This window comes from Struthio camelus, chromosome W, assembly GCF_040807025.1.
Source record: "Struthio camelus isolate bStrCam1 chromosome W, bStrCam1.hap1, whole genome shotgun sequence".
Lineage (NCBI taxonomy): Eukaryota > Metazoa > Chordata > Aves > Struthioniformes > Struthionidae > Struthio > Struthio camelus.
Genome location: NC_090981.1, coordinates 47,704,592 through 47,730,132, shown reverse-complemented (window position 1 = coordinate 47,730,132; position 25,541 = coordinate 47,704,592). Strand labels below are relative to the sequence as shown.

At 39.2% G+C, this 25,541-nt stretch overlaps 1 protein-coding gene across 1 annotated transcript in view; it reads right to left on the bottom strand.

Moving 5' to 3' along the window:
• The window catches only part of LOC138064333 (3',5'-cyclic-AMP phosphodiesterase 4D-like), a 182,368-nt gene extending 159,191 nt beyond the window's left edge, over nucleotides 1-23,177 (bottom strand). Inside the window, exon 1 of the mRNA XM_068926377.1 lies at nucleotides 23,075-23,177. Coding sequence (XP_068782478.1) covers nucleotides 23,075-23,158 — 84 coding nt within the window. The 5' untranslated portion in view covers nucleotides 23,159-23,177. The remainder of the gene's footprint in view (nucleotides 1-23,074) is intronic.
• Between the last annotated feature and the right edge of the window lie 2,364 nt (nucleotides 23,178-25,541).

The following is a 25,541-nucleotide window of genomic DNA, read 5'->3' as shown; positions in this document are numbered from 1 at the left end:
ACACTGGGCAATTCTATCCTATGAGGAGGTACAAAGAGAGCTCTAAATCAACTTGTCCTGTGCTCCCCATGACAGGGGGTGAGCCAGCTGCCTTGATAACAGGTAGCTGCGCTTGCTTGCAGGGCTGGGCCTGCATTAATAAAGCACACCTGAGATGTGCCAGCACCTGCATGAGTGTGCTACAGCATCTTGGAGCCTCTGGGAGTAGGGTCAGCTTCTAACCTGCTAGCCTGAAATACATTAAACACATGATTATGCCCTGTAGCTTTGCAGAACTACAGCAGCCTGCTTCCCACGTCCATCACATCCCTGTCCTCCTCAAGGAAAAGGGAGACAGCTGCCCTTCATTCCCATCCTGAAATAGGACTCATTGTATTAGCTGATGCTCTTCCCCTGAAAAAGAAATAGCAGTATCACTAAAACTAGCCCATAGAAGAAAAGACTGCAGGTCAGAAGGATACTGAAAACTGAAGTAATAAAGCAATGGGAGTGTTGCATTCCCAGAGCTGCACAGTGAAGGGGGAGGAGGGAACTGAACAGCTGCTGTGCTTTAGGATATGCATTTTGTATCATTTGTCAGACTATGCAGCTCCTTACTACCTGGTAGAAGCTGTGGGGGTGGATGGAAGAACGCCATGATCATTTTAATGAATCTAATAACCAATGGAGATGTGCAGCCGTGTTCCAAGAAAGAGGATGCAATTCTGCCTGAACAGTGACTAACAGGGCAAGAATCAGCTCATGCAGAGGGATCAAAAAATATAGATCCAGCCAAAATTTACCTAGAGATTGTTTTACCGTAACTCAACAAAAGTTTCAGAAACTGACTGTAACAAAAACAAATCTCAATTTTGACCTACGAGGAGCAGCAGAAAGCTGCCCTCCCCTCGGCCGCTTTGGAACGTCATACTCAGTACCTGCAGCTTCCCCTGGCCGGAGCCTGCGCCGCGGCACTGCCAGACCACAGGAGCACCGCACTTCAAAGCCAGAATCTCCCCCAGAACACCACCACGTTAAAGCAGGAGCTTTCATTATTGCATTCTCATGCACTCCTACATACAGGAGTCATGGCATTTCACATAAATCAGCTCAAATTTAAACAGAAACCCATTTGCTACCCCACGAACATTGGAGAGCATTATATTGACAAATTGCTCACAGTTGTATTTGCAAATGTAACTACTTAATATAAGCATCCAGAAAGATCTATCTAAAGCAGAAATGGAGTTTATACAAGTTCTTAAATGGACAATGTGAGATCATTAAAAATGTTGCTTTTATGTCTGAGTGCACATGTATATTGTGTGTGTGTGGGGGTGTGTGTGTGTGTGTTTTAATAAGCTAACATGTTTCCCTTTACAAATCTTGTTCCAACTAAGCAACTCTTAGGGCATTTCCTTTTATGTACAGCTTCTAAATAAAGCAGTCTTCTATCCTGCATCTCCCTTAATTCTTATCAAATGACTGCAAACGCCACATACAATTTGCATTGGACTTGCCAGAGAGAAACACATAAAATCCCTACCCAAGACTGTGTTGTATTTTAGGTAATAGGGCTCAAAACTACTCTTAAGAGTTAGTAAAAGTGAATAAACATATTTGTAACATCAGACTGGCAAAGCATCTGCAATCTTCTTTTCCTGATCCATTTTACAATGAATGAAGGACACTGCTGACAGAATTACAATAGACAGGAGAGAAAACCTACTAATATCTAAGGTTAGAAATCCAGAAGTTAGAACGTGTTCTACATTTCTGCTTTGCACCTGAAGATAGTACTTGATCCTATTTCTTCACCATTTAGAATTTTTATGCTCCTATATGCATCAAGTTTGTATCACAGATTTATTTATCTACCACTGTATTTCAACATCTTATCTGAAAACCAATCTCCTTTACTCCATGTTAACCTTTGGGTGTTGTCACTGTATCATGCGTTTCCACCAGAGCAAAAGGGAACCTTTAGGCTGTACTAGCAGTTGCATGCCCAAATATATCTAGGAGCAAAAAACATACCCTTGCACCCTTGGCACGGAGGAAGAGAGAAACATGAGTACGAACTCCGATGCCATACGGGTGTGCTTGCTCATTTTCCCAAATACTAGCCTCAGATTCCAACACAAAGATACAAAAGGGCTCAAATATTATTTTTCTAGGCCACTTTGAGAAGCCGAAAATATACAAACAGCGATAATTTTCTGCTCCTTTTCAGAATCATTTTGTGAACTCAGACTAAGTAATTTAACCATGTACCATCTCAATTTGGCATGTTAATTTGGGACCAATGAAATTCCCATAGCATGGAACACTTACAGATTAGTTGCTTCTGAGTCACAAAGAAACCTTAGATGAAACACACCTTATAAGTGAAGAGCAGCCTAATTTCTGTTGACTATATCATAAATACAGATATCTTCCATCCAGCAATTTCTTTTTTCTTTCTTGTGGAAATAAAATTAGTTTTTTTCATGTTATTTTTCCTTGTAGTAGTATTTTTGTTCTTTATTTTCTACTGACAGGAGAAGATTTGTTGGCTGGAAGACACTTTCTGTCTGTCTGTGAGATTGGTCATACTTGGATATAAAGAGCTTGAGTATATTCCCTTAAAAATAACAATTTTAAGTTACTGAGAAGCAAGGCATAACAGTAATTTTTCCAGCCACATTAGAAATGATTTTGTTATTGATATTTGCACTGTACTTCAGAACGTGGCTAATGAAAATGAAGGATTCCACACAAAAGTAAATTAATATTTTTTATATATTGCCTTCAGATTGCCAAGTTTACTTCTCCTAATCTTATTCATGTATGTTACACTAAAAAGTCTGCGAGCATTGCAAGCTAAGCCAGACATGTTTGAAGATTCATTATGAACAATTTTCAGGGTTTCTGTGTGAAAGATGTGTAACAAATCTTGAATTATCTGGAAGAGGAACAAGATAATTACCTTCAATTTAACTGCACCTTTTTACATCTAGCTTCTTGCATGTCTTTTTCTGGCATACATGGTCATTATGTCTATTATACTAAAAAAAGCATTTCAAATTTAGCTAGACACCTAGTTTTATAAATAGGCAACTAATCAGATTTTCAAAGGAAATAAGAGCACAACTCCACATCCATTTTAATTTTCAGATATCTTAAAGTGTCTAAAACTTAGCCTAAATTAATTTTATTTGGGTTCTCAGGTTTAGGCACTTGAACTCATACTTTGGTACTTAATTGAATCCAAGTTCAGAAAACGTCTCAAGCTGAGTTGAAAATAAATCAATGTGAAACACTACTCAAGGAAAAGGGTTTGTTTTCACTAGTTTTATATACTGAGCTCTGTTGCTTAACCCTAGATGGCACTATTTTGGCAGGCGTCTCTACTCGCAATAAAATTTCCTGGGCAGAGTGCAGCTAAATTCAGAAACGTAAAACTGGAGAACACAAACTGTCCATAGTAACTCACACGTTCCCCTCACTCAGAGCTCCTCATCCTCATTTTTGGTCAGCCCGATCCACAACTATGTTTCACTGCAAACAACATCCCTTCTTTTAAGGCGTTGATGCCAACAACTCAATTGCCTGCATTAGCTTATGAGTCATCTTTGATTCCTAGCTTGCAATTAGTTTGAGACTATTTTTATTTTTGCTCTCTGCTTCCTCCAGTCTCAGCTTCCTGATCTGGTCAAAAAAGGAGAAAAACATAAGTAAATAAAAAAAAAAAGGCTGTTTTTCATCACAGATAAATCTAAAGAAATTATTACCTCTCAGCTTCATAATACCGTATATCTAGGCATGTTGCTTAAAGTCTGATTTGCATTTGCAGTGTCCTCCCTACATACTGGAACGTAACACTCAGTTTCTTGTCTGATCACTGCTTGTTCTTTGGAAGCTTTCTCCATATCACTAAATTCTGCTTACAGGTTAAGCATCCCTAGATTTCTTTACACTATATCTTTCATCTTCACAAATACTCTCAATGAGTTTAAATGAATTGTAGTGGATGTTCTGTATTACCTGATTTATACTGTCACAAGATTCATTTAGATCAGAAGCAACACACCTTTATGTATCTCTGAAGCACTACTCTCACCTTTGCTATTTACCACAATTATTTGCATACGATCTTTAAAGAGAGCACCAAAAGAAGCACGCATGCACGTACCTGCACCGTATTTACAACATACCTACAACATTCAGTGCTGCTGTGTACTCATGGTAACTCCACTCTCTCCTCAGAAACAGGCTATTGCTCTCATTTCCAGACTTACAACCACTTCAGTCGCATTTTATTGACAGCTCCTCCAGCAAGCCATGACGAAAGCTCTAAAGTTCATTTCAAAAAACATAGCACTTGGTTTGTTTTAAACACGGAAGCGTTCACCAACCAACTCCCTGTTTGTCCTTATTTCCATGAGGCCAGTTCTGAACAGGGTCATCCACTAAGTACTGAAACAAGATTTACAGAAGTCTGAAAACCACATTAATTCTCAGTCAACAGAAGAATCATCTCTTTCTAGTCACATTTCCATCATCCACTGTCAATTAGTCTTTATCCCTGCAATACAGGATTTCCAAACACTGCCTAGCACATGGCCATCCTTAAAAGGCTGTTCTTCATTTTAGGGAGCTGACCTCACCACAGAAAGCATTTATTTCCTTTTCCATTTTATAGCATTAGCTCTTCACCCAGTTGTAATATACGATACACTTTGTCTAGCTTTCACCCCACTTTTCAGCCTGTGGCATGACAGCAAGCTTCAAGGCTGAATTTCCCACTTGATGCATGGAGGCATGTTGTGGCAGAGAGGGAGTTAGGATTACAGCAACATCAAAGCATAAATCTAAACATTTAGACAGTCCTTGCAGAGAAGAAGAAATTACACGTAATTCTATCATGCAATTTTTTTTTTTATGAGTACTTTTTCTCCTCAGTGCATTTAAAGTAGCAGGCAATAGTGGAAAGAAATAATTAGTCCTGAGAGCACTTGAGTAACTTTCAGAAACTTCTTCATATCGAGTGGAGAATTCACGCACAGATGAAGAACCATGTAGAATTCCCAAACTACCGTAGTCCTTGGCAAATCCCTTTGCTTTGGCAGATTATCCCACTCAACCCCATTCAATGCATTCATTAGGACCTACTCAACCTTGAGCCCTCCATCTGCCAGACAGTAAAATCTACCGTTTGACAATTGTGATGACAAACTCTCAAGAGGGGTACCTGTCATTCTCACTGAAACCTGGGTTTGACTCATTAACTATAATGACCTTTTCTCTCAAGCAGAACCCCTTTACTGCACTGATTAGCACCAACTGACCTCACTAACAAGGGTGTCTTTGCAAGCAAGTTTCCCTCAAGCTCTTCTATTTTTCAGAAATATCCCAGTGATAGAAAAAAAGGCAAACATGCACTTCCTATGCACAGTCCCTTTTTCAATTTCTCAAACCTCTTCTACCCTAGTTATCATCCTCAGACTGTAGAGAGGGAGAGGTCTCAGCTGGACCGTGGAGAAAAGGGGAAAACTCAGGCAGAGTTTTCTTTAACCAGATAAGAATAAAATAGAAGACAATAAAACAAACAGGATCAGCATTCTGTTACCTATAGCCAAAATCTTCAAGATACTTCCATCCATATTTACACAATGAAATACTGAGAACTAATCCGCAAGGACACCTGGTATATAAACTTAAAATGAATTTCTCACCCGATGCAGTTTACTGCTCTAAGGAAAATGCTCCAATAATTCTCAGTTCAGCTAGATCCTGGTCTCATTTCTACAAGTGCTTTTGCTGCTAAATAAATACCAGCTGAAATAGCTTCACACTTAAGAGGACTCACAGAAAGCTCTGAGGGTTTACTACTTTGCGCTGGAGCACAGCGCCCTGCTCTTTGTTACGTTCTATGGGCAGTGATCCTTTACAAGACCTGAATCAAAATAGTTTGAGGCCTCTCTGGCACAGGCCAAATAAGGATGCTTTTCTGAATATTTGTTGGAGAGGGTTGGAAGGAATGATGAGAGGAGAGAAGAACTAATAATTCCAGTTATAATTGCAGCCTGAGGCATCAGCTCCTGTTTATCGGTGTTGTTCTAGTCACCTCTGAGAAAATCTTCTGCTTCATTGCTCCACTTCATTGCCTTCAAAAAAATCTTATTATTACATGAGGGCAAAGTTTGGTTTGTTCTATTATTCTAATTATTTGAGGTTTGATAAAAAAACAGGCCAATAAGTCTATTTATAAAGTAAGAAAACAAATATCAACGATGATAAAAAGTAATAACAATGATGATGAAAAGTAATTAAAAAATGGGACATTTAGTCAAGCTTTTCCTGATATGTAATACTTTCTCAAGCAAACAAGCACCTGCTTGTACCTTGGCTTTAGCTGAACTGGAGCACTGGTAACTACAGCTATTTTACTGACAAAGAGGGATGTCAGCCATTCTACCAATTACTGTGATGGCACTATATCTAGTCCTCTGGGACACTGGCACAGAAAGAAGTGGTTTGATGTAAAAGAAAAAATTCCTGCAAAAGTTTCTGGCAAAATGGAGCTGATGTACAGACAGTGCCAAGTATTTATGGATTAACTCATAGCTTTTGGAATATGCTACCCATTCATTCGAGGCATCCCTGGAGAACACTATTTGCTTGACAATTGAGTTGTTTGCATGACAAAGACATCTGGAAAGATCATGGCGCTCAGTAGAGTCACTCATTTGGTTTCCTATTTTACTCTGTGGCATTTTCTAAAATACCTGTAAATTTTTATGCAATCACATAAAGGATATTTTGATATATGCTATTAATTTAGAATAAATTTATCCCACACATTCCTACTTTTAGGTCTTTATTGTTTTGATAGTCAAATATATCTAGACAAAGGGAGTACAGAGAGTAATTTCAAAGTTCCAATGCCAGCAGCTGTACAATACACAAATTTGAATAAAGGAAGAACAATGAAAGTTAAGAACAAACTAGGCAGTACTCAGACTCCACCATAGGTAAATACCCAAGCATTTACCACTACATTCTTCTCAATATAGCATTGTGTATTTTTACCATAGAAATACATACGAAGAGCTGCAGAGGTTTTATCTTTTGGTCAGCAAATAATGAGTCTGCTTGTTCTACAGGTACATTCCTTAATGAAAATAACCTTTACTCTACAAATGGTTTGCAGATAAACTTGGATACATGTTCTTTCTCTTTCCTGTTTGCCCTAGTTTTTCCCGGCCAGGGTCAGGGCTCTCCTGCTATTTGTTGTAAAACACCCTGTTTATTTTATGGACATAATGCTGTTCTCAAAACTGTGTGTTTGCAATACCTGGCTGAAGCCAGAGGCACTTAAGGTTTTTCCAAACTTATTTTTAAAATAGTTTTCTAACTTGCCTGAATCCGTATTCTCAGAGTTCTTGGTCCCACTTTCATATATGGAACCAAAGGGGTTATTTAGGGGAAATCATCTGGAAAAAATATTTTTCCTCTAAAAGGAGCATTGCCAGCAGGTTGAGGGAGGTGATCCTGCCCCTCTCCTCAGCCCTGGGGAGGCCTCACCTGGAGTACTGTGTCCAGTTCTGGGCTCCCCAGTACAAGAGAGACATGGCACTCCTGGAGAGAGTCCAGCGGAGGGCTACCAAGATGATGAGGGGACTGGAGCAGCTCTCCTCTGAAGAAAGGCTGCCTGTTTAGCCTGGAAAAGAGAAGACTGAGAGGGGATCTCATTAATGTGTACCAGCATCTGAAGGGAGGGTGTCAAAAGGACGGGCCAGACTCTTCTCTGTGGTGCCCAGCGACAGGACAAGAGGCAACGGGCAGAAACTGAACCACAGGAAGTTCCATCTGAACCTGAGAAAAAACTTCTTCACTGTGAGGGTGACAGAGCACTGGACCAGGTTGCCCAGAGAGGTTGTGGAGTCTCCTTCCCTGCAGATATTCAAAACCCATCTGGATGTGATCCTGGGAAATATGGTCTAGAGGTCCCTGCTTGAGCAGGGAGGTTGGACTAGATATCTCCAGAGGTCCCTTCCAACCTCAACCATTCTGTGATTCTGTGAATTCTGTCCCAGGCAAACAATGAAAGGTAGTTCCATAGACTGCTTGACTGAAAGGGGAAAGAATGTTTTGACAAAAGAAAAATAGTGAAAGAAACTAAACAAAGTATTCAGAAGTATTATGGGAGCTACCCATCTGGACACAGTCCTGGACAACCTGCTCTAGCTGACCCTGCTTTGAGCAGGTGCGTTGAACCTGATCTCCAGAGGTCCCTTCCAATGTCAATTGGTCTATGATTCTACCTACTGTAATAAAAAATAAAACAGAAGAGTCTGAGGTAACACAATATGAATTTTTTTCTGATTTCAAGTTGTATATACTTTATGGTGTCATAACCATTAGTCAGATTTTCAACACAACAGATATTCTCTTAAGGGACTGAAAGAGCTCTACACATTGTAACATAAGTTTTTAGAACTTCTGATATGCATTTCAATAGGAAAATTTATTTCCGACTTCCCTTTGGAAAGCAGTGGCTGGATCTAGGGAGCTATCTTAGCTTGGTTAAACGAAGACAGATTTGCAGTCTTTATTGTTACATTTTCACCATCCACAGACTGATACTGACAACAGGAAATAGTATAAACTTAGACTTTTCTTAGCAGTATTTTAACAAAAACAATTCAAGTACCTAAAAATAGTACTGAACATAACATCTACACAATTTATACAACAGCCATTTACGTTTGCACAACTGCCTTAAAAAAAATTGCTCTGAGAAATTAATGCTATAAACCTGAATTTAAACCTTTAATTTGCTCTGAGAAGCTGTGCCAAGTTTTTAAAAATGCTTCTCAATCCACTTCTGAGTTGAAGAACCACATTTTAATTTAAGCTTGTCTAGTAAATCTTAAGACCGGCATTTAAATTTGAAAAATAAAAAAAAAAATTTTGCTTCCTTAAATGTCTTTATCTTAAAGATGAAAAATTCCTCACCATACAGAATCTGCCCTGTATGTATCAGCAACGCATTTTCCAAGAAATTGAACTAAAGCCAGATGACTATGAAGCAGAGGGGAATGTTAAACCTGATTTGGAAAGAGCCCTTTCGAAATTCGGGATCCAGATGGTCAGCTGCATCTCAAGCAGCAGTAATGTGGGCATGCAGATATATCCTTTGCCACACAACACAAATCACACCTGTGCTGGTTTAAGGGCAACTGCGTAAAACGGCTCTCAGCTAGAGGAGGAAGCAAAGCAACAAATACTGCCACAGCTGCCATCATTTCCTCACCTGGCTGCAGGAGGACCCAGCCCTCCCTCTCCAGAGGGCCATTTCCTGCCTCCGAGCTGCTCTGGAAGCTCGCCTTCCCCACTGCAAGCAGAAGCCCTCAAGCACCTCAGTCTTGCGAAATCAAGGTCCAAGGCTCCCGGAATAAGGACAGCTAACCACTCTCAAGTTACATTTATTAGATAAAACTTTACTCTTCTTCCCAAAAGAACCTATTTTTGGTTGCTGACAAATTTTGACAAACTTCAGTTGTTTGGAGTGAAATTCCCCTTAAAAGATGTTTTCTGCAAACTGAATTTCTGGGAGACAGGTTAGCCACAGAGCTCAATGAATCAGGAGAACGTGATGAAAGGTACATTGTTATCTCTATGAAAATTCCCAAATAACAAACATCTAGGGAAAGGAGGGGGGGAAAAAAAAAGACATATGTACTAAAGGGGTCAAATTTTCAGAGGACTTGGATCAACTCCTCTCTCAACTACCATGGGCCAGAAGGGCTGTAGACATCATATACATGGTATGCTGAAGCATGCTAGCACTGACAGCGATCAGCAATTGACATTTCTTCTACAGCCAGAGAGTTAGAGTGAATGGCAATCCCAAATACAGAGCAAGTATGTGCCTTTAACCACCAAGTCTCTCTTCGTTATTACAGGACTGATCTTGATTTTGCTACCGAGTCTGGTACTAAGACATCAGCAAACATGGCAATAAATGGGGGAGTGAAAGTAACTGAGCAGGAAAATATTAGGACAGAAGCTAATTGAATTGGGAAAACAGGTGAGTAGGATAGGTATCAACACAGCTAGTCAGCTAGGAAAAGGTGGGGTAGACCAAAACAGAGAGAAATGTAGGAGACGCTGCCAAAGGCAAGGATTGGATTGGAGCACAAGAAGATAAAATATGTTGGACGCAGAGACAACCAAACCTACCAGATTATAACCCTCTACGAAACCTGAAACTGAACCTGGACTTCCACAGTCCCTAATGGGAACTGCCCTGGATGCAGCAAGTGCAGCTGAAGCTCCCAGCCCAGGTTTCTTCCCTCTCCCTGTACTCACTGGTCCACACAGTGGTAATTAACAGCAGCAGTCCTAAAATTTAACTACAGATATGAGTTTTCTGTGACCTGAGTTTTCATTTCAAAGATCCATACGAAAATCACAGTGGCCAACAACCATCACAATCTAATGCTGTTCTATATTTCTGTTTTCTTCAAATTGAGTACTATATAAAGTCTTGCTATGAATTCGTTTCATTTAAATCTAAGGCTTTTAGAATGATCAAATGTAAAATATAATTTCATGAATGGATTAGCACTATAAATAGTTTTAGTACTATTCTGTTTTTAAAATAGGCTACTTGCTATTTGATGATTTGCATGGTCTTACATAACCTATTTCACTGCATTTTATTAATAAGTATAATTGAATTCCCAAGTAACTGTTTGACACTTGATCACTTACAAATCTGAATGATGAAAAAATGAGTATAAGTAGCAACTGGGGAAAAAAGGAATAATAATAAAACCACTGTATTATGATAAATTATCTATCAAAATTATGATTTGCTTCTCAATTCAGCTGTCCTTTAATTCAGTCATTAGTGGATATCAGAGCACAGAGTAGAGCATACTTTTTGAAATATTTAGTGCACGTCAGAAAGACATTATGCACAAAGCATTGCCTGTACATTTCAGATATTCAATAGTAGGTTCAAGGCCAGAATTATTATTTCACCTGGAGATTTTTTTTTTTTTTTTAAATCAGCCAAAAACATTTCTCTATTCACATTTGTCTGATGTTGCTTGAAGGACTTAATCCATGAACAATGTGTTACTTCAGATTTCCTAAGGAATCATCAGTCCAGACTTTGGAATTTTGATTTTGCATGCCTATTAACCAATACCCTAAAGCAATATGATTTTTTTCCCCAGAAAACACTATCCAAATTAAAATGCATATGCAGTGTTGGCTTGACTGAAGTCAGACATACTATGTGGTAAAGCAGATCAATAAAAAAAATCTAAGCAAGTATAAAGTGCTTAAGAAATTCTCACACATTAAACTGCTCATGGACCATCACAACAGTGAATAGCAAAAACTAAGCAGGCTTTAACATGAAGAAGTGTAAACTAAAACATATGGGAAAATATATGGATTGTTAAACTTGTTCACTGTGAGGTACTACGTTAGTGCCTAATTTTAAGCTACTAGATTTCGGTGGAATTGCATGCTTACCTTCTTGTACACGTCAAATTATCTTGTTGAGTGAAGGTTATAACTTTTACTTCAGGTTATAACTTTTACTTCATGCTGCCTTGATATATTGTAAAAATAACATCTCTGATAAGCACAGGTGCACCTTCCCATGGAAAAGCATCAATTTATGTAATTTAAAGTTTTCTCAAGTCTTTTTGCACAAAAACTCCCAAGAGTTGCCCTTGAGAGGAAGACAAGCAATGCAGGAAAAGGGGTCTGTCTGGATCTGTAGCCCCAGGGATACTTCAGTTAACATGGACCACGTCAGAAGCACGTACAAAGCCTGCACCGCATGCCACACTCAGCACGCATCCTGGAAGAGGTAAAGCGCAGGCCAGCATCTCCCTGTGGCCAGCGTTCTGGGGAAAGAAATTCTTCCTACCTAGAGGCTGCTCTTCAAGGAATTGCCCCGATTATGAAAATACAGGGCAGCCGGTTGGTGAGGACCTGCCTTTATGAACAAGCAAAGGGCAGATCAGGAAGTGTTTCCATCAGTGAAGGAAGAAGGCTGAGAAGTCACCCAAACCAAAAACAGCTCAGTAGTACGACAAGTAAATGTGGTGGGTAGATCTGTGCTCCTGAAGGCCAAACAGCACAGCCAGGGTGCAAGCTTGAACCCTGGACCACTGATCTTCCACTAGAACCACTAGCGTATGTGGAGTTCAGGATCCTGCGAGGAGGGAGCAGGGCAATGAGTAGGATTGCAACGCTGGACTTCAGGAGAGCTGACTTTGGCCTCTTCAGGGACCTACTTAGGGGAATCTCCTGGGGTAGGGCCCTAGAAGGAAGAGGGGTCCAAGAAAGCTGGTTAATATTCAAGCGTCACTTCCTCCAGGCTCAGGATCAGTGCATCCCTCTGAGGAAGAAGTCCAGCAAAGCGGGCAGGAGACCTGCATGGATGAGCAAGGAACTCCTGGCCAAACTCCAGCAGAAGAAGGAAGTGTACAGAATGTGGAAAAGGGGACAGGCCACTTGGGAGGAATACAGGGACGTTGTCAGAGCGTGCAGGGATGCGACAAGGAAGGCTAAGGCCCAGTTGGAATTAAATCTGGCAAGGGATGTCAAGGACAACAAGAAGGCCTTCTTCAAATACATCAATAGCAAAAGGAAGACTAGGGAAAACGTGGGCCCGCTGCTGAATGGGGCAGGTGCCCTGGTGACAAAGGATACAGAGAAGGCAGAGTTATTGAATGCTGCCTTTGCTTCAGTCTTCACTGCTAAGGCCAGTCCTCAGGAATTCCAGACCCTGGAGACAAGACAGAAAGTCTGGAGAAAGGAAGACTCTCCCTTGGTGGAGGAGGATCAGGTTAGAGATCTTTTGTCCAAACTTGACATCCACAAATCCATGGGCCCCGATGGGATGCATCCACGAGTGCTGAGGGAGCTGGCGGATGTTATCGCTAGGCCACTCTCCATCATCTCGGAAAGGTCCTGGAGATCAGGAGAGGTGCCTGAGGACTAGAAGAAAGCCAATGTCACGCCAGTCTTCAAAAAGGGCAAGAAGGAGGAGCCAGGAAACTACAGGCCTGTCAGCCTCACCTCCATCCCTGGAAAGGTGATGGAACAGCTCCTCCTGAAGGTCATCACTAAGCATCTGGAGGACAAGAAGGTGATCAGGAGTAGTCAGCATGGATTCACCAAAGGGAAATCATGCTTGACCAATCTGATAGCCTTCTATGACGGAATGACTGGCTGGGTAGATGAGGGCAGAGCAGTGGATGTTGTCTTTCTGGACTTCAGCAAGGCTTTGGACACTGTCTCCCATCACATCCTCCTAGGTAAGCTCAGGAAGTGTGGGCTAGATGAGTGGGCGGTGAGGTGGCTTGAGAACTGGCTGGATGGCCGAGCTCAGAGGGTTGTGGTGAATGGCGCAGAGTCTAGCTGGAGGCCTGTGGCTAGTGGTGTCCCCCAGGGGTCAGTCCTGGGTCCAGTCTTGTTCAATATATTCATCAATGACCTGGAGGAAGGGACAGAGTGCACCCTCAGCAAGTTTGCTGATGATACTAAACTGGGGGGAGAGGCTAACACACCAGAAGACTGTGCTGCCATTCAGAGGGACCTGGAGAGGCTGGAGAGGTGGGCGGAGAGGAACCTCCTGAAGTTCAACAAAGGCAAGTGCAGGGTCCTGCACCTAGGCAGGAATAATCCCATGCACCAGTACAGGCTGGGGACTGACCTGTTGGAAAGTAGCTCTGCCGAGAAGGACCTGGGAGTGCTGGTGGACAACAAGTTAAGCATGAGCCAGCAGTGTGCCCTCGTGGCCAAGAAGGCCAATGGGATCCTAGGGTGCATTAGGCAGAGTGTTGCCAGCAGGTCGAGGGAGGTGATCCTGCCCCTCTCCTCAGCCCTGGGGAGGCCTCACCTGGAGTACTGTGTCCAGTTCTGGGCTCCCCAGTACAAGAGAGACATGGCACTCCTGGAGGGAGTCCAGCGGAGGGCTACCAAGATGATTAGAGGGCTGGAGCACCTCTCCTATGAAGAAAGACTGCAAGAGCTGGGCCTGTTCAGCCTGGAGAAGAGAAGATTGAGAGGGGATCTCATCAACGTGTACAAGTATCTGAAGGGAGGGTGCCAAGAGGATGAGGCCAGCCTCTTCTCCGTGGTGCCCAGCGACAGGACAAGAGGCAACGGGCAGAAACTGAACCACAGGAAGTTCCATCTGAACCTGAGAAAAAACTTCTTCACTGTGAGGGTGACAGAGCATTGGAACAGGTTGCCCAGAGAGGTAGTGGAGTCTCCTTCCCTGGAGATACTCAAAACCCATCTGGATGTGATCCTGGGAAATATGCTCTAGGTGACCCTGCTTGAGCAGGGAGGTTGGACTAGATGATCTCCAGAGGTCCCTTCCAACCTAAACGATTCTGTGATTCTGTGATTTCCTAGTGTAGCCCCGACTATGGCAGCCAGCACCGTGAGACAGTGCCCAGGCGTGGTGCGAGGGGTGGCACACTTTAGGGACAGGCAGGATTTCACTAGGTTTGTCTCCCTCCACCCTCCACTATCCCAGTTGGCTTCATACCCTCAAAAACCCCCCTGCACACTCCTGCCAGACTCCAAAGCATACTGGACATGTCACATTTCATACTATGAAAATTTCAGTCTGATGGTCTGCAAGAAAACATCTTTTCAATATAACTTCAGACACTTTCTACTCAGGGTGGGGGATGGGGAGAGTGCACAAAAAAATTATTTATGTTTTAAGGCTATGGCACACAGAGCAGCATAGCATGGATACATACAGGCTGTGATATGTGGCCAGAGTGACCCTTGCCCATGATTTATACAGGATTCCAATGCAACAGCCGTGCAAGCATCTCAGTTCGGAAAAACAAACAAAAACAAAAAACAGAGACCACCCACACACCTCCAGCACAGACTTTGTTTACTATCATAAAAATAGTTATAATTTTTAGTGGCCAACTTAGTGAGCTTCACTGTTCAAAAATCTCTCTAAAGAGCAGATTTTAGGAAGAATAAATATAGAAGAAAATAAGTGCATTTTTCCAGAACAGATCATCTTAACACTAATACAAGACACATGGTGAACTGCTGAGTATCTCTGAAAATGACAACTACAATGAGCACATGAAAGCTTCCGAGGATGAAAAACTTCAAATGAAAAGAGGAATTTTTAAAGTAATACTCCATACACTTTAGAAGGATCAAGAGTACCTAAAACCAAGGATTATATTAAAAACCCTGGAATCAGCCAGCACTGGAAAGTATTTATGATGATTGTATCACACTTTAGTAACAGACTTGGAAGGTAATATTTTGATCTTAAACTGCAATAAGACTTACTAAAAGACAGAATTAAGAGTCAGTAGCTGAGGCTACAAGAAATTATCTTCCAAAAATATGCATTTTTTTAAATTAAAACAGTATTAAACTGTAGTATTTCAGGAAGAAGCTAATGTAAGAACTCCAGAAAAATGGAGTCTTTGAGCCATAAAGCATCCCCTTCAAATCCCTTAATTCAACACATTGCTAAAGTAGGGAAGATATTTCCTATCTTTTCAATTAATAGTTTCTGAAAGGGTTATTTCATGCATTTTTCCACACTATCCACTATGCCAACAGACGTTGCTAATTACTAAACCAGTTAAAACCACCAGTTCCCTTTTTTGTTTTTTTCCCTCTTCCTCCTGCTATTATTGCTTTTCCTATTGCACACTAAACCTAGAAATGACAAAAGGCCCTATGGCCAATTACCTCAATGTAGCTATTTTCTAGCACTATTTTTTGTGTGAATTTTAAATGCCATCCTCCTGCATGGAAAAAAATGCTAGAAGAATGCCCTTTGATCAGTCTATACTATACTTTTGGGGGAATTTCAGTATTATGACTCCCTTCCTGTGGGTTATCCTATACATCAGTATTCCCACAGCCAGGCACATGACAAGGCAATGTGAATGTTTTCATAAAGGATCTTAGTGTTATTTCTGTGAGAAGACTTCAGGAAGTGCCTGTAATGACGGGGGTTTATGTACTCAGATTCTGTTCTGTCATCAGGAGTAGCCATCTTCATCCAAAATAAACTTGAATAGATTATTCAGAGCAACAGTTGTTTTTCCAGAGAGATTTATGTTTGAGTTAGGGGGAAAAAAAAAAAACACACAATGTTGATTAGTTGGGCATTAGGTGGATGATCCTACGCCTTGTAATTCTAATTAAATGCAGAGTATATCATCTTTCAGGTCTTTTCAGGTTTCAGCTAATTATTTAGGTTACCATATACACACATGCTGTGCTATATCCACTATATGAGAATCTATTATAAAAAAAGGTTAATCAGTAATTAACAGATTCCCCTCTCTTCATAATTAAATGTCTTGATAGAAAGCATCCATATGGAGATAACAGGCAAATAACAGATTCCACATCCCTCAAGTCCAAGAGCAGTACACAGCTAGAAATTTCATATACTAAAAGGCTGGAGCAAACCCAGTCTTTCTAATGGTCAAAGATAGGTGGATGTACAAACACATTTGTGCCAAACACCATGTTGCATTGCAAATGCCTGGGACATAACAGATTTTACCATCTGTTTAAATGGATAAGCCACAGATGTTCAAAACCTCCATGTAAGTTGAGTCTAGAAGCTGTATACAGTATTGAGATCATGAAAGGTGAAAATATTAAAAATTCAGGCCTCGATTTAAAACTGATTTCAAGCATAATTTGGATTTTATAGCTCTTCTCAGAGATGTTTGTTTGTACGCATACCCTAACTATCTACTCACCAGACTAATCTCATGTAATAAGATGTATATTACTGAGGACAAAGAAAGTAGAAAACACATTCTTACGAAAATATATCTTCTTTTCTATAGCACTTTACTCATGAAGCAGGAAAGAGAGGGCAGAAGGATGGAATTTAATGGAGATTCATTGGCTATAAATTAATGAAACTACAAACTTTCATATTAATGCCCAGATCTCAAAAAGGTGCAGGGGAGGAGCTCAGATCCCTAAATAATAAGATACAGACTAGACAGAATCCATTTCAACTTAACTGTTAAACATGTTGGATTAAAAATAATGTTGTGATATATATTTTCCCCATAATGAAATCATATATTTAAAATTTAAAAACAGCAGGAAAAAATCATTCACATCACCAAAATTCAATTTTCAAAAGTGTACATACATAAGCACAACTACATACTTGCCTGCTCTGGTTTGGTGGTATATCACCACGAATGTCCCATGCAAAACATTTTTTCATTGTAGAAAAGCTACATAGTTTTCACAGGGAGCTTACTGTTAAATGAGGGCCCACATTTTCAAAATTGTAAGACAGGAATGAGCAAAAATTTTTTTAAAAAATTGCATTTGCAAAAAGGGTGGACCACACAGAAAATATAGCTATCACTGAAGACTGGGTAAGCTGCATATTAAACTTCAACATAGCAAGATCAGCAGTATTCTTCCCTGTTACTGTATCAGAGAGCTTAAGATATAGGAGGGTTGTCTGGGATAAGAACAACTCCAGTCAAGCACAGATTCCCTTTCCAAAGCAAACTCAGTAGGTCCTAGGAGCTTCCCACCTAGCTCCTTGCCTATCACAGGCCATAAAGTCACATCCCTTTTATCCCTCCATTTCAGCTCCTAACCTGCCCTCAGACCACCTACAAACACACATCATGCACAAAGGAAACATTTGTCATCCACATCCGAAAAGTATACCGAACTAATTCGTAACACACAAACAGCTATTCCTCTCCTTTTATCATCTTTTCAGATCTGTTACTGAACTGGAATTATTTCATTTCCAAGTTGTAGAAGCCTCCAAATAACATAACTGCAGTCCTTACTGAGAGCTTCTCACCATGACAGTTAAAAAAAAAAAAAAAGAAAAAGAAAAAGAAAAAGAAAAAAGTCTTGGTCAATGCAGCTTTGTCAGAAGTGGAGAGAGGGATGAGATCATACTTAAAATATGATGTACCAAGAAAGCAAACAGACTCTCTGTGGGCTGTAATTCAGATTCCAAGCAATAGCAAATCAGAGCTTTGCTAGCTCTCAAGTCGCTTTGACAGGTAAAATTTGTGAGCAAGTTATTTAATGCAAAAGACAAAGACGATTTCTCATACAAAGACCACTGAATTCACCATACAGGAGCCAGCAGCTATATTACTGGGGGGAGGATATTGGTATTATAGCCCAAAAATTTAAATATATTGTTTCCTACTTTGAATAACAATATTTTCATTCAAGCAAAATAAGCTGGAACACAAGCAGTTTATTACTTCTTCAGATGCACAAAACTCAGATCCCGACACAAAGAAACTAAAAAAATCCCATAGTTGACCTTTAGGAATGTAAATACATGGAAATCATCAGTACAGCTTCTGCTTAAGGCGTTTTCAACATACATATAAATGTAAATGTTCACCTACCATGAACATTCACATATACAGCTTTGAAGTATATTTTAGTGTCAAAACATTCATCACAGAAGTGTCCACAGAAAGCACATGTAAAGATAAAATTAGATAAGCCAGACAAAAGCTACTTCATTAATAATATTATTTGCAGATTCTCTTACTCCTCCGCCCAGGCAAAACTGAATTGCATACTTCATTTAAAAGTATAAAAGAGCATTTTAAAGACATCTTAAAAACATTCATTTGAACAACTCACTTTAGCTTCAACATTCCCACTTTTTCCCTTTGGTTCCCTCTTATTCTCAAATATGATTGGAAATATTTTTTTTTCCCCTTCAAGTTTCTCCCCCGGCCCTTTTGCATCTGCTGAGTGAACTACCAAAAGACACACACATCACAGGTATATTCTCATACTGTCTTAAGAAGATATAATAGCTTATAGTGATGTGATTATACACTTTTTTCTTCTTTTTCTTTTGTAAGAGTGAAATAACTCAGTGATCAGCCTGGTAGAAAGCAAGAAACCTCCCATTTAAAAAGAGAAAAAGAGAGAGAGAAGACTTTTGGTTGCAAGCTCTAGAATATATTTTATATTGTGCATAGTAAATTCAGAAATGTAAATAGATCACTGTAAACAAGAGAGAAGAAAAAGTGCCATTTACCTTTAGGCAAAGTGAAATTCTGTTCTTTCTTGTGGACTGTGGATTTCTGCATATAAGCTCTATATTATTTTTATGAAAGATTATAACATTAAACCCACAACAATCCAGTGATATCACTAAATTCTTCTGTGAAGCAAAAGTACTTTAAAACTGTAAAACTGAGGAACACCAGTGTATTTACTCCTGAGATAAGCAGTGCCTGACACTATCATCATTCAAATAATATTACATAGCAACAGTAACAGAAGGCCCTGTCAGATCCTCTACTTATTTTGACCTGTGCTTAATTCCCAGAGCTGCCATGAATTATTAGCAGAAGCAGGGGCATGCACTAGCTGCCCGACTAAGCAATGGTCTGTGCCTTTCAGTGATTTTTTAGGATCAAGTCTCTGTCAGGTGTCTGTATGAAGGATCTGCCAGCGGGACAGGCACAAGCTGCGTGCAATGGATAAAACGGGGACAGTTTGCAGAAGACAAAACTTGTTTTTCTGTTTTTTAGTTTTGGGAGCAGGGGGTTTATTGATACAGAGGTTTATTCAACTGCCATCTGGTGCACATGGGCACAAATGAAAAAAACGTTTTACTGGCTGCAAATGGCTTACTGTTTAGCTGCCCATCAGGAGACTGTAACAAAAAAGCAGGGCATAACGGTAGCCAGGACTGCAATTTTGTAATAAGCATAGTTCTGAATATTTGTAAGCAACATGCTAAATATTTGTAAGCAACACGTTTACAAAAATATTTTCCAAAACATGTTCCAAAGTTTTTGTACTAATTATCTTGCTAGAATGGATACCTGTACTTACACTGCTAATTCACTAGCAAAGCATCAGACCTTAGAGTTTAAAGGGAAGTTTAAAGGGATTTGAGATTTTTGTTTTTAGAAGATCTTCCAAATTACATATAAATGCATTTAACACTATTCCTTCATATCAGTCTTACATTCAAGCAGATGAACACACACAAAATTTATCTGCTCAGATCAAACACCAATGCATGCAACTTGCCCAGTAAGACTCAAGGTAGGGGACATACATACCCTATAACTTAGGCTATATTTTCTGCAAAGTTAAGCTCCCTTGATTCTAAGATCCTTCATAGAGAAAAGCCTTTGGTATGTTTTAAAAAAAGGATACAAGTCTGAAAATCTCTACTGAGCAGTTGGGAAAACTTTTTTTTTTTTTTTTTTTTTAAAAGAGAGTTCTGAAAAATCCAGCTATCTAGATTTCTTAAAGTGGATGTAAAACATTAGGACAAACATAATAATGAACAAAAGTTTCCTTCAAGAAGGGTCATTACAACCAAGCAGGCACTCCGCTATAAATTAGGGAACTTGGGAAGCACCTACACATGAAGCAGTACAGTGTTCAGCACGAGCGAATTCTGCCCCTTGGCATAATATATCTATACTGCTTCTGGGATCAAATAGGTGTCCTCCTAATGGAGACCACCACTGCCTTAGCTCTTTGCTACGGATATTTCTAATACAATACTATATTGCAGCTGTGTCCCAGAATTTTATTCCGTCCTAAGTTGCTGACTTGCTGCGACTGGCCCAAAGTTATGTTTAAACTGTGTGTACTTCCATCCTGTGTCTACCATCCTGTTTAGTTTATAATCTCTTAAGGGCAGGGACTGCCTTTTACTACTTGTTTGAACAGCATCCAGCACAATAGGGCTTTGATCCAGCCTGTAGGCACCGCTTGCAGTAATGTTAGATTCCAAATCTCACCTACAGAATTATAAATCCATTACCTTGCAGTTCCTGGAAACATGGTATTAGTAGTCTTGAAACAGTGCATGCACTCAGCTACAGCAGAAGACCTGTTTTCCATATCACTCCGCTTGGGTTTACAGCATATATACTGCCCTAAGGAACTTAAAACATATGCAAGTTTTTTTCATAGATTAGTGTCTCTTATTTTTGTTGAGTATAGGAACAGTAAAGTAGCATGTTCAGATATAAATATCCTGACAAGATTTTAAGAAAATATATATATAGCAGAGATAATATTCATTTTAAAAGTGACAAATCATGTGACAGTTCAGACCACAATACCACATTCTCCAAGTTTAATATCTCACCAAGTCGTTTCCTTGCATTTTGCACACATCATAAGAACTATGCTGTAACTCATTTTTTACATCTAAGGAAACTACTTAGGATTTATATCAGAAATATCCATAATATAAACTGCTTTTTTTGCTATAATTCAGTGACTCACTAAATGCATACCATCTCAGTCAAATGCATTTCACTGTGGATTAGGTCTTATATCACACATGTATTTACTACAGTTGACAGCTGAAGGCAGAGCTGGTGAAAATTATCTCAAATACTATCCGAAGGAAAGAAAATACTTCTTTGTGTACCTTCATAAAACTATTTGGAGGAGTTAAGTTTATTTTGCTGAGTCTCATGCAACAAAAGTGATTGCAACAGTATCACTATAATCTTTATTTCCATTTTGCAATGGCAATTTTAATCTATGCATTACAATGTAAGGTGTGCAAGCAGTAATCCTGCAGTCACTGCAGGATACACTACATATAATTGACCATTTGAAGAAATACACATATGCACTCCTTATAAAAAGGAATTTGATAAGCATAAGGCTGCTAATACAAAAAATTGTTCTACTTCATTATTAATCATAAATGCAATAGCTAAAAACTTTTTAGAAGTTGAAAATGTAGCCAAACACTATGTAAAATGAGCATTTAACAGTAGAATAAAAACATATTGCTAAATTCCATTCCTATTTTTCTATTACAAGTTAAAAAAATAATTTCTTTGCTAACAACAACAAAAAAGATATCACAGAAGTTTTACAAATGCATTTTATATCCCCAGAAGGCATAATAATCATTAGAAAGAACAAGTCAGCTGTCAAAAACATTTACTATTTTAAAATTATTTACTCACATAAACCTGTCTGAAAAGCTATGGCTTCAAGAAGAAAAGCTAATAAGCAGCAGCATAGGCTTAAATTCTGCTAGTAGAAAGTATGTACTTAGTATAACCCAAATTATTTACCCACAAACACTGGCTTTATTACACCACACAATGAAATGATGTTTCCACTGGAAAAGTAAGTAATGTGGAAAGTTCCTTGCATGAACTAATGTATATATAGTAATATGACCTTGTAGCATTTACTAGAGAGGTATAGATCGCTAGCTTGGTAGCTTTCTAATTTCTGACCTCAGTCTGCTACTCTATTGTTTTAAGCCTCAGTTGGACCAAAGTAACACTCGACAATCTCAGGAAACCGATGAGGGAGTCGCTGTAATAACTCCATCTGATTAAACCTGCAGATCCTGAGCAGCGTTTCCCACTGTTTTAATTCACTATGAGTAGGTTAATTAAAAAAAAAAAAGTGAACTCCAACATGCTGGCATTTAAGTTGCTTCTAAAACAACTCCTAAAGAGTCAGGAAAGCACCATATTAAAAAAACCAAGCAAACAAAATCCCACCGAGTTAAGCTTTACAATTGTATAACATACTGGATGTTAAGTGTCCTGCTTTCTACTGGTATGTCTGTTCCTATTTAGAGAAGATGGGGGAGGAGGGAAGGAGCTTTTACTCTACTGTAAACTGCTATTTTTGTACGTTCCTTCAATAGTTCAACCACCACTGCCATTATACGATGTCGAGACTATATGAAAATGAAGGACACCGTATGCCTTGATTAGATACAAATGAGGTGTAATGCAGCATCAGTATATTTTATTATAGAAGTACAAGGAATATGGGAGTCAAACACAGCCCTTTTCAGAAGTGAACGAGCCCCAAATGCACTGACCGCCTGCAACAGCATGGAGCTATGTTAACCCTAGCAAGAGAAGAGCTACAGGGTTAACTGTACCTGATCTCATACAGCACAGAATCTCAAGTGTTAGCTGCTAATGAACTATTTCCTAAACACAAGCATTCTTGCTTTCGGTATGTAATTAGCAGAGTTGAAAAAGTCAAAATTACTCACAGACTCCTGAAGATGCAATAGCAAACTATCTAAGACAGGAAATTCCAGTGCAATATTATAAAACAAGTAGGAAAAAGCATGCATAAAGTCAGGAACTGACAGGCCTCTGGATTACTGCAACTGTAGGAATCATGCTTATGCATGCTGTGCTATAATTTATGAAGCTGAGCCCAGGAAGTAACCAATCAGTTAGCTCCTCCTAACAAGTCCAACTGGCTACGAAAAGCTGGAAGGGCTGCACAGAACAATGAAGAGGAGCTATCCCACGTATTAATCTGCTTATTTAGGATTGCTTTCTGTGCAGAGGGAGGGAAACATAAAACAAGGCGGGGTGGGGGGGAAATCACAGCTTCACTGTTTAAACAGCAAAATAATTTCAATTGGACAAATCTCCCATTACACTCAGATGGCTAGGACTATATTTGAACATTCATAACATCAGCCGAAATATTTCAGGAGAGAACCAACCTCTTAATAAGTTGATTTTTTCACATTATTGACAGAAAACTATGCAAACTGGATTTGCATTTCATATGCAATTGCTTCAGTGCTTTCCTGCTCTTAATTTAAATATAAAGTTACTGTTAATGTGAAATATTCTTCTACAAATCTGATTAGATTAAGGTTGTTATTCAGATCACAGGTGGCCATTCAGGACATTAATGAGCAGCCGTTACTGCAAAGCCATCTGCATGACCCTAGTGTAAATAAATACAGTGTTTAAGATTCAAGAGACTATCATTTTCCATGGAGATGGGGGAAGAAAAAGAGTCAGTGCCTTCAATTAATAACCAAAAAAGAAACACTTAAAACAATCCAGGACAGACCAAGATTTACACACTAGAGCATACGAAGCCAAGGTTGTCTTTCCTGGGAAATTCCATGGTTTTGAAATGTGGTTTTGATCCAATTTGCAAGAAATGCCGTTTTGACATTTTCTGCTAAATACTTTTCCAAAGGGCTTTAGATTATCAGGAAAACAAAACAATCTTTGTTCTCAGTTCAAACTCATTTTATAAAAATTATATAATAAAACATATAGTTTCATCTGATGAAGAATGCTTCATCTGACAAGATCAGTGTCATTGCTGACCTTGAAGAACTATCTTCTTCTACACATGCCCACTGAATTCCCCACGCTCATAAATTTCTATTCAGTCACAAAAGAAATTAGACAACCTTTAATAAAGAATGATAGAAACAGCTACATTATTTTTGAAAATAGCTGTTAGCCTCTTCATATAGAAATCATAGCAATACTGTGTGAAAACAAGTACTTTGGGGTGAGTTAGCATGAATTTCACAAGGGTGGAAACAGCTTGGCTACTTTTTTTTTCTTTTAAATCCTTTTCACATAGAGTTATTTTTCACATTTCTGCCTTTTTCTCCTCCTTCTTGTAATCCATGTTTTAATCATCTCAGAAATCTCCTTGGCAAAATACACGTTAAACTCCCTCCAGTGTCTGCAGTCAGGACACTCATATTCACCAGCCACTACAGATATTTTGCCGCTTTAGATATTTACCCAGAAGACTGTTAGTAGCTGCAGATGACCGTCTGGACCACCTTTTCCTGCTGGGCATCATTACTTGAATTAGAGAAACGGAAGCCTTTAATCTCATGAATCAGGTCTTTCTGCATATCTAAGCAGTCTCCTCCCCAGGTCTCCAACCTATCACTACATGCAGTTAATCATGAGCTATTTCTGCATTGCATCCCTTTAAATGGCTCTTGATGAAAAATTACAATGCAAAAAAACCAACATGCTGAAGAATAACTCTGTGTGTGTATGTGATATTCAGATATCCAGTTTCAGTTAATCAGAGTATAAGAATTTTTTCATGTCATCTAGATTTCTAAAATAGATAAAAATTTTTATTCAAAGATTCTACAGTCACATGAGGTGCATCACTGGTAATGAGTTTTTAAACTATCAGCACTTAATATTCAGATATGATAGGTTACAATTTTGTTGTTCAGATCTGACCCAAGAGGAACAAAAGGGACAAAGGAGCAAGAACGTCATTCATTTCTCAACAGGTATTTAGTAGCAGGTGAGGAAAAAATCCCTCTGTGCAGCTGTACAGAGCAAATGCTTTGGTTGCATTTCTTAATTTTACTGGGAAAACATTGCTGTAAGTATTTGAGGAAATTAAATACCTTGAAAAAAAATTAAGTATGTAACTGGCTCAAGTCTCTGATTTAAAGTGCGCTAAGAAGTAACTTACAGTATGATTATCCCACAAAGTTATTATAGTAGCTTTAAGATTACGGCGAAGATGAATGAAAAGCCACAGTCCAACAGACTTACCCATTTTTAGTGATAGGTTTGTGAGTACATAGCACAGAATTTCAGGTTTTTCTTTGTATCTTTTGTTTTAGGACAAAACCATGTAATGCTTGTAATGATACTGTTTTAAATTAGAAATTAATCGTCCTTTTCATGAACTAGGAACTAATCAGGGTT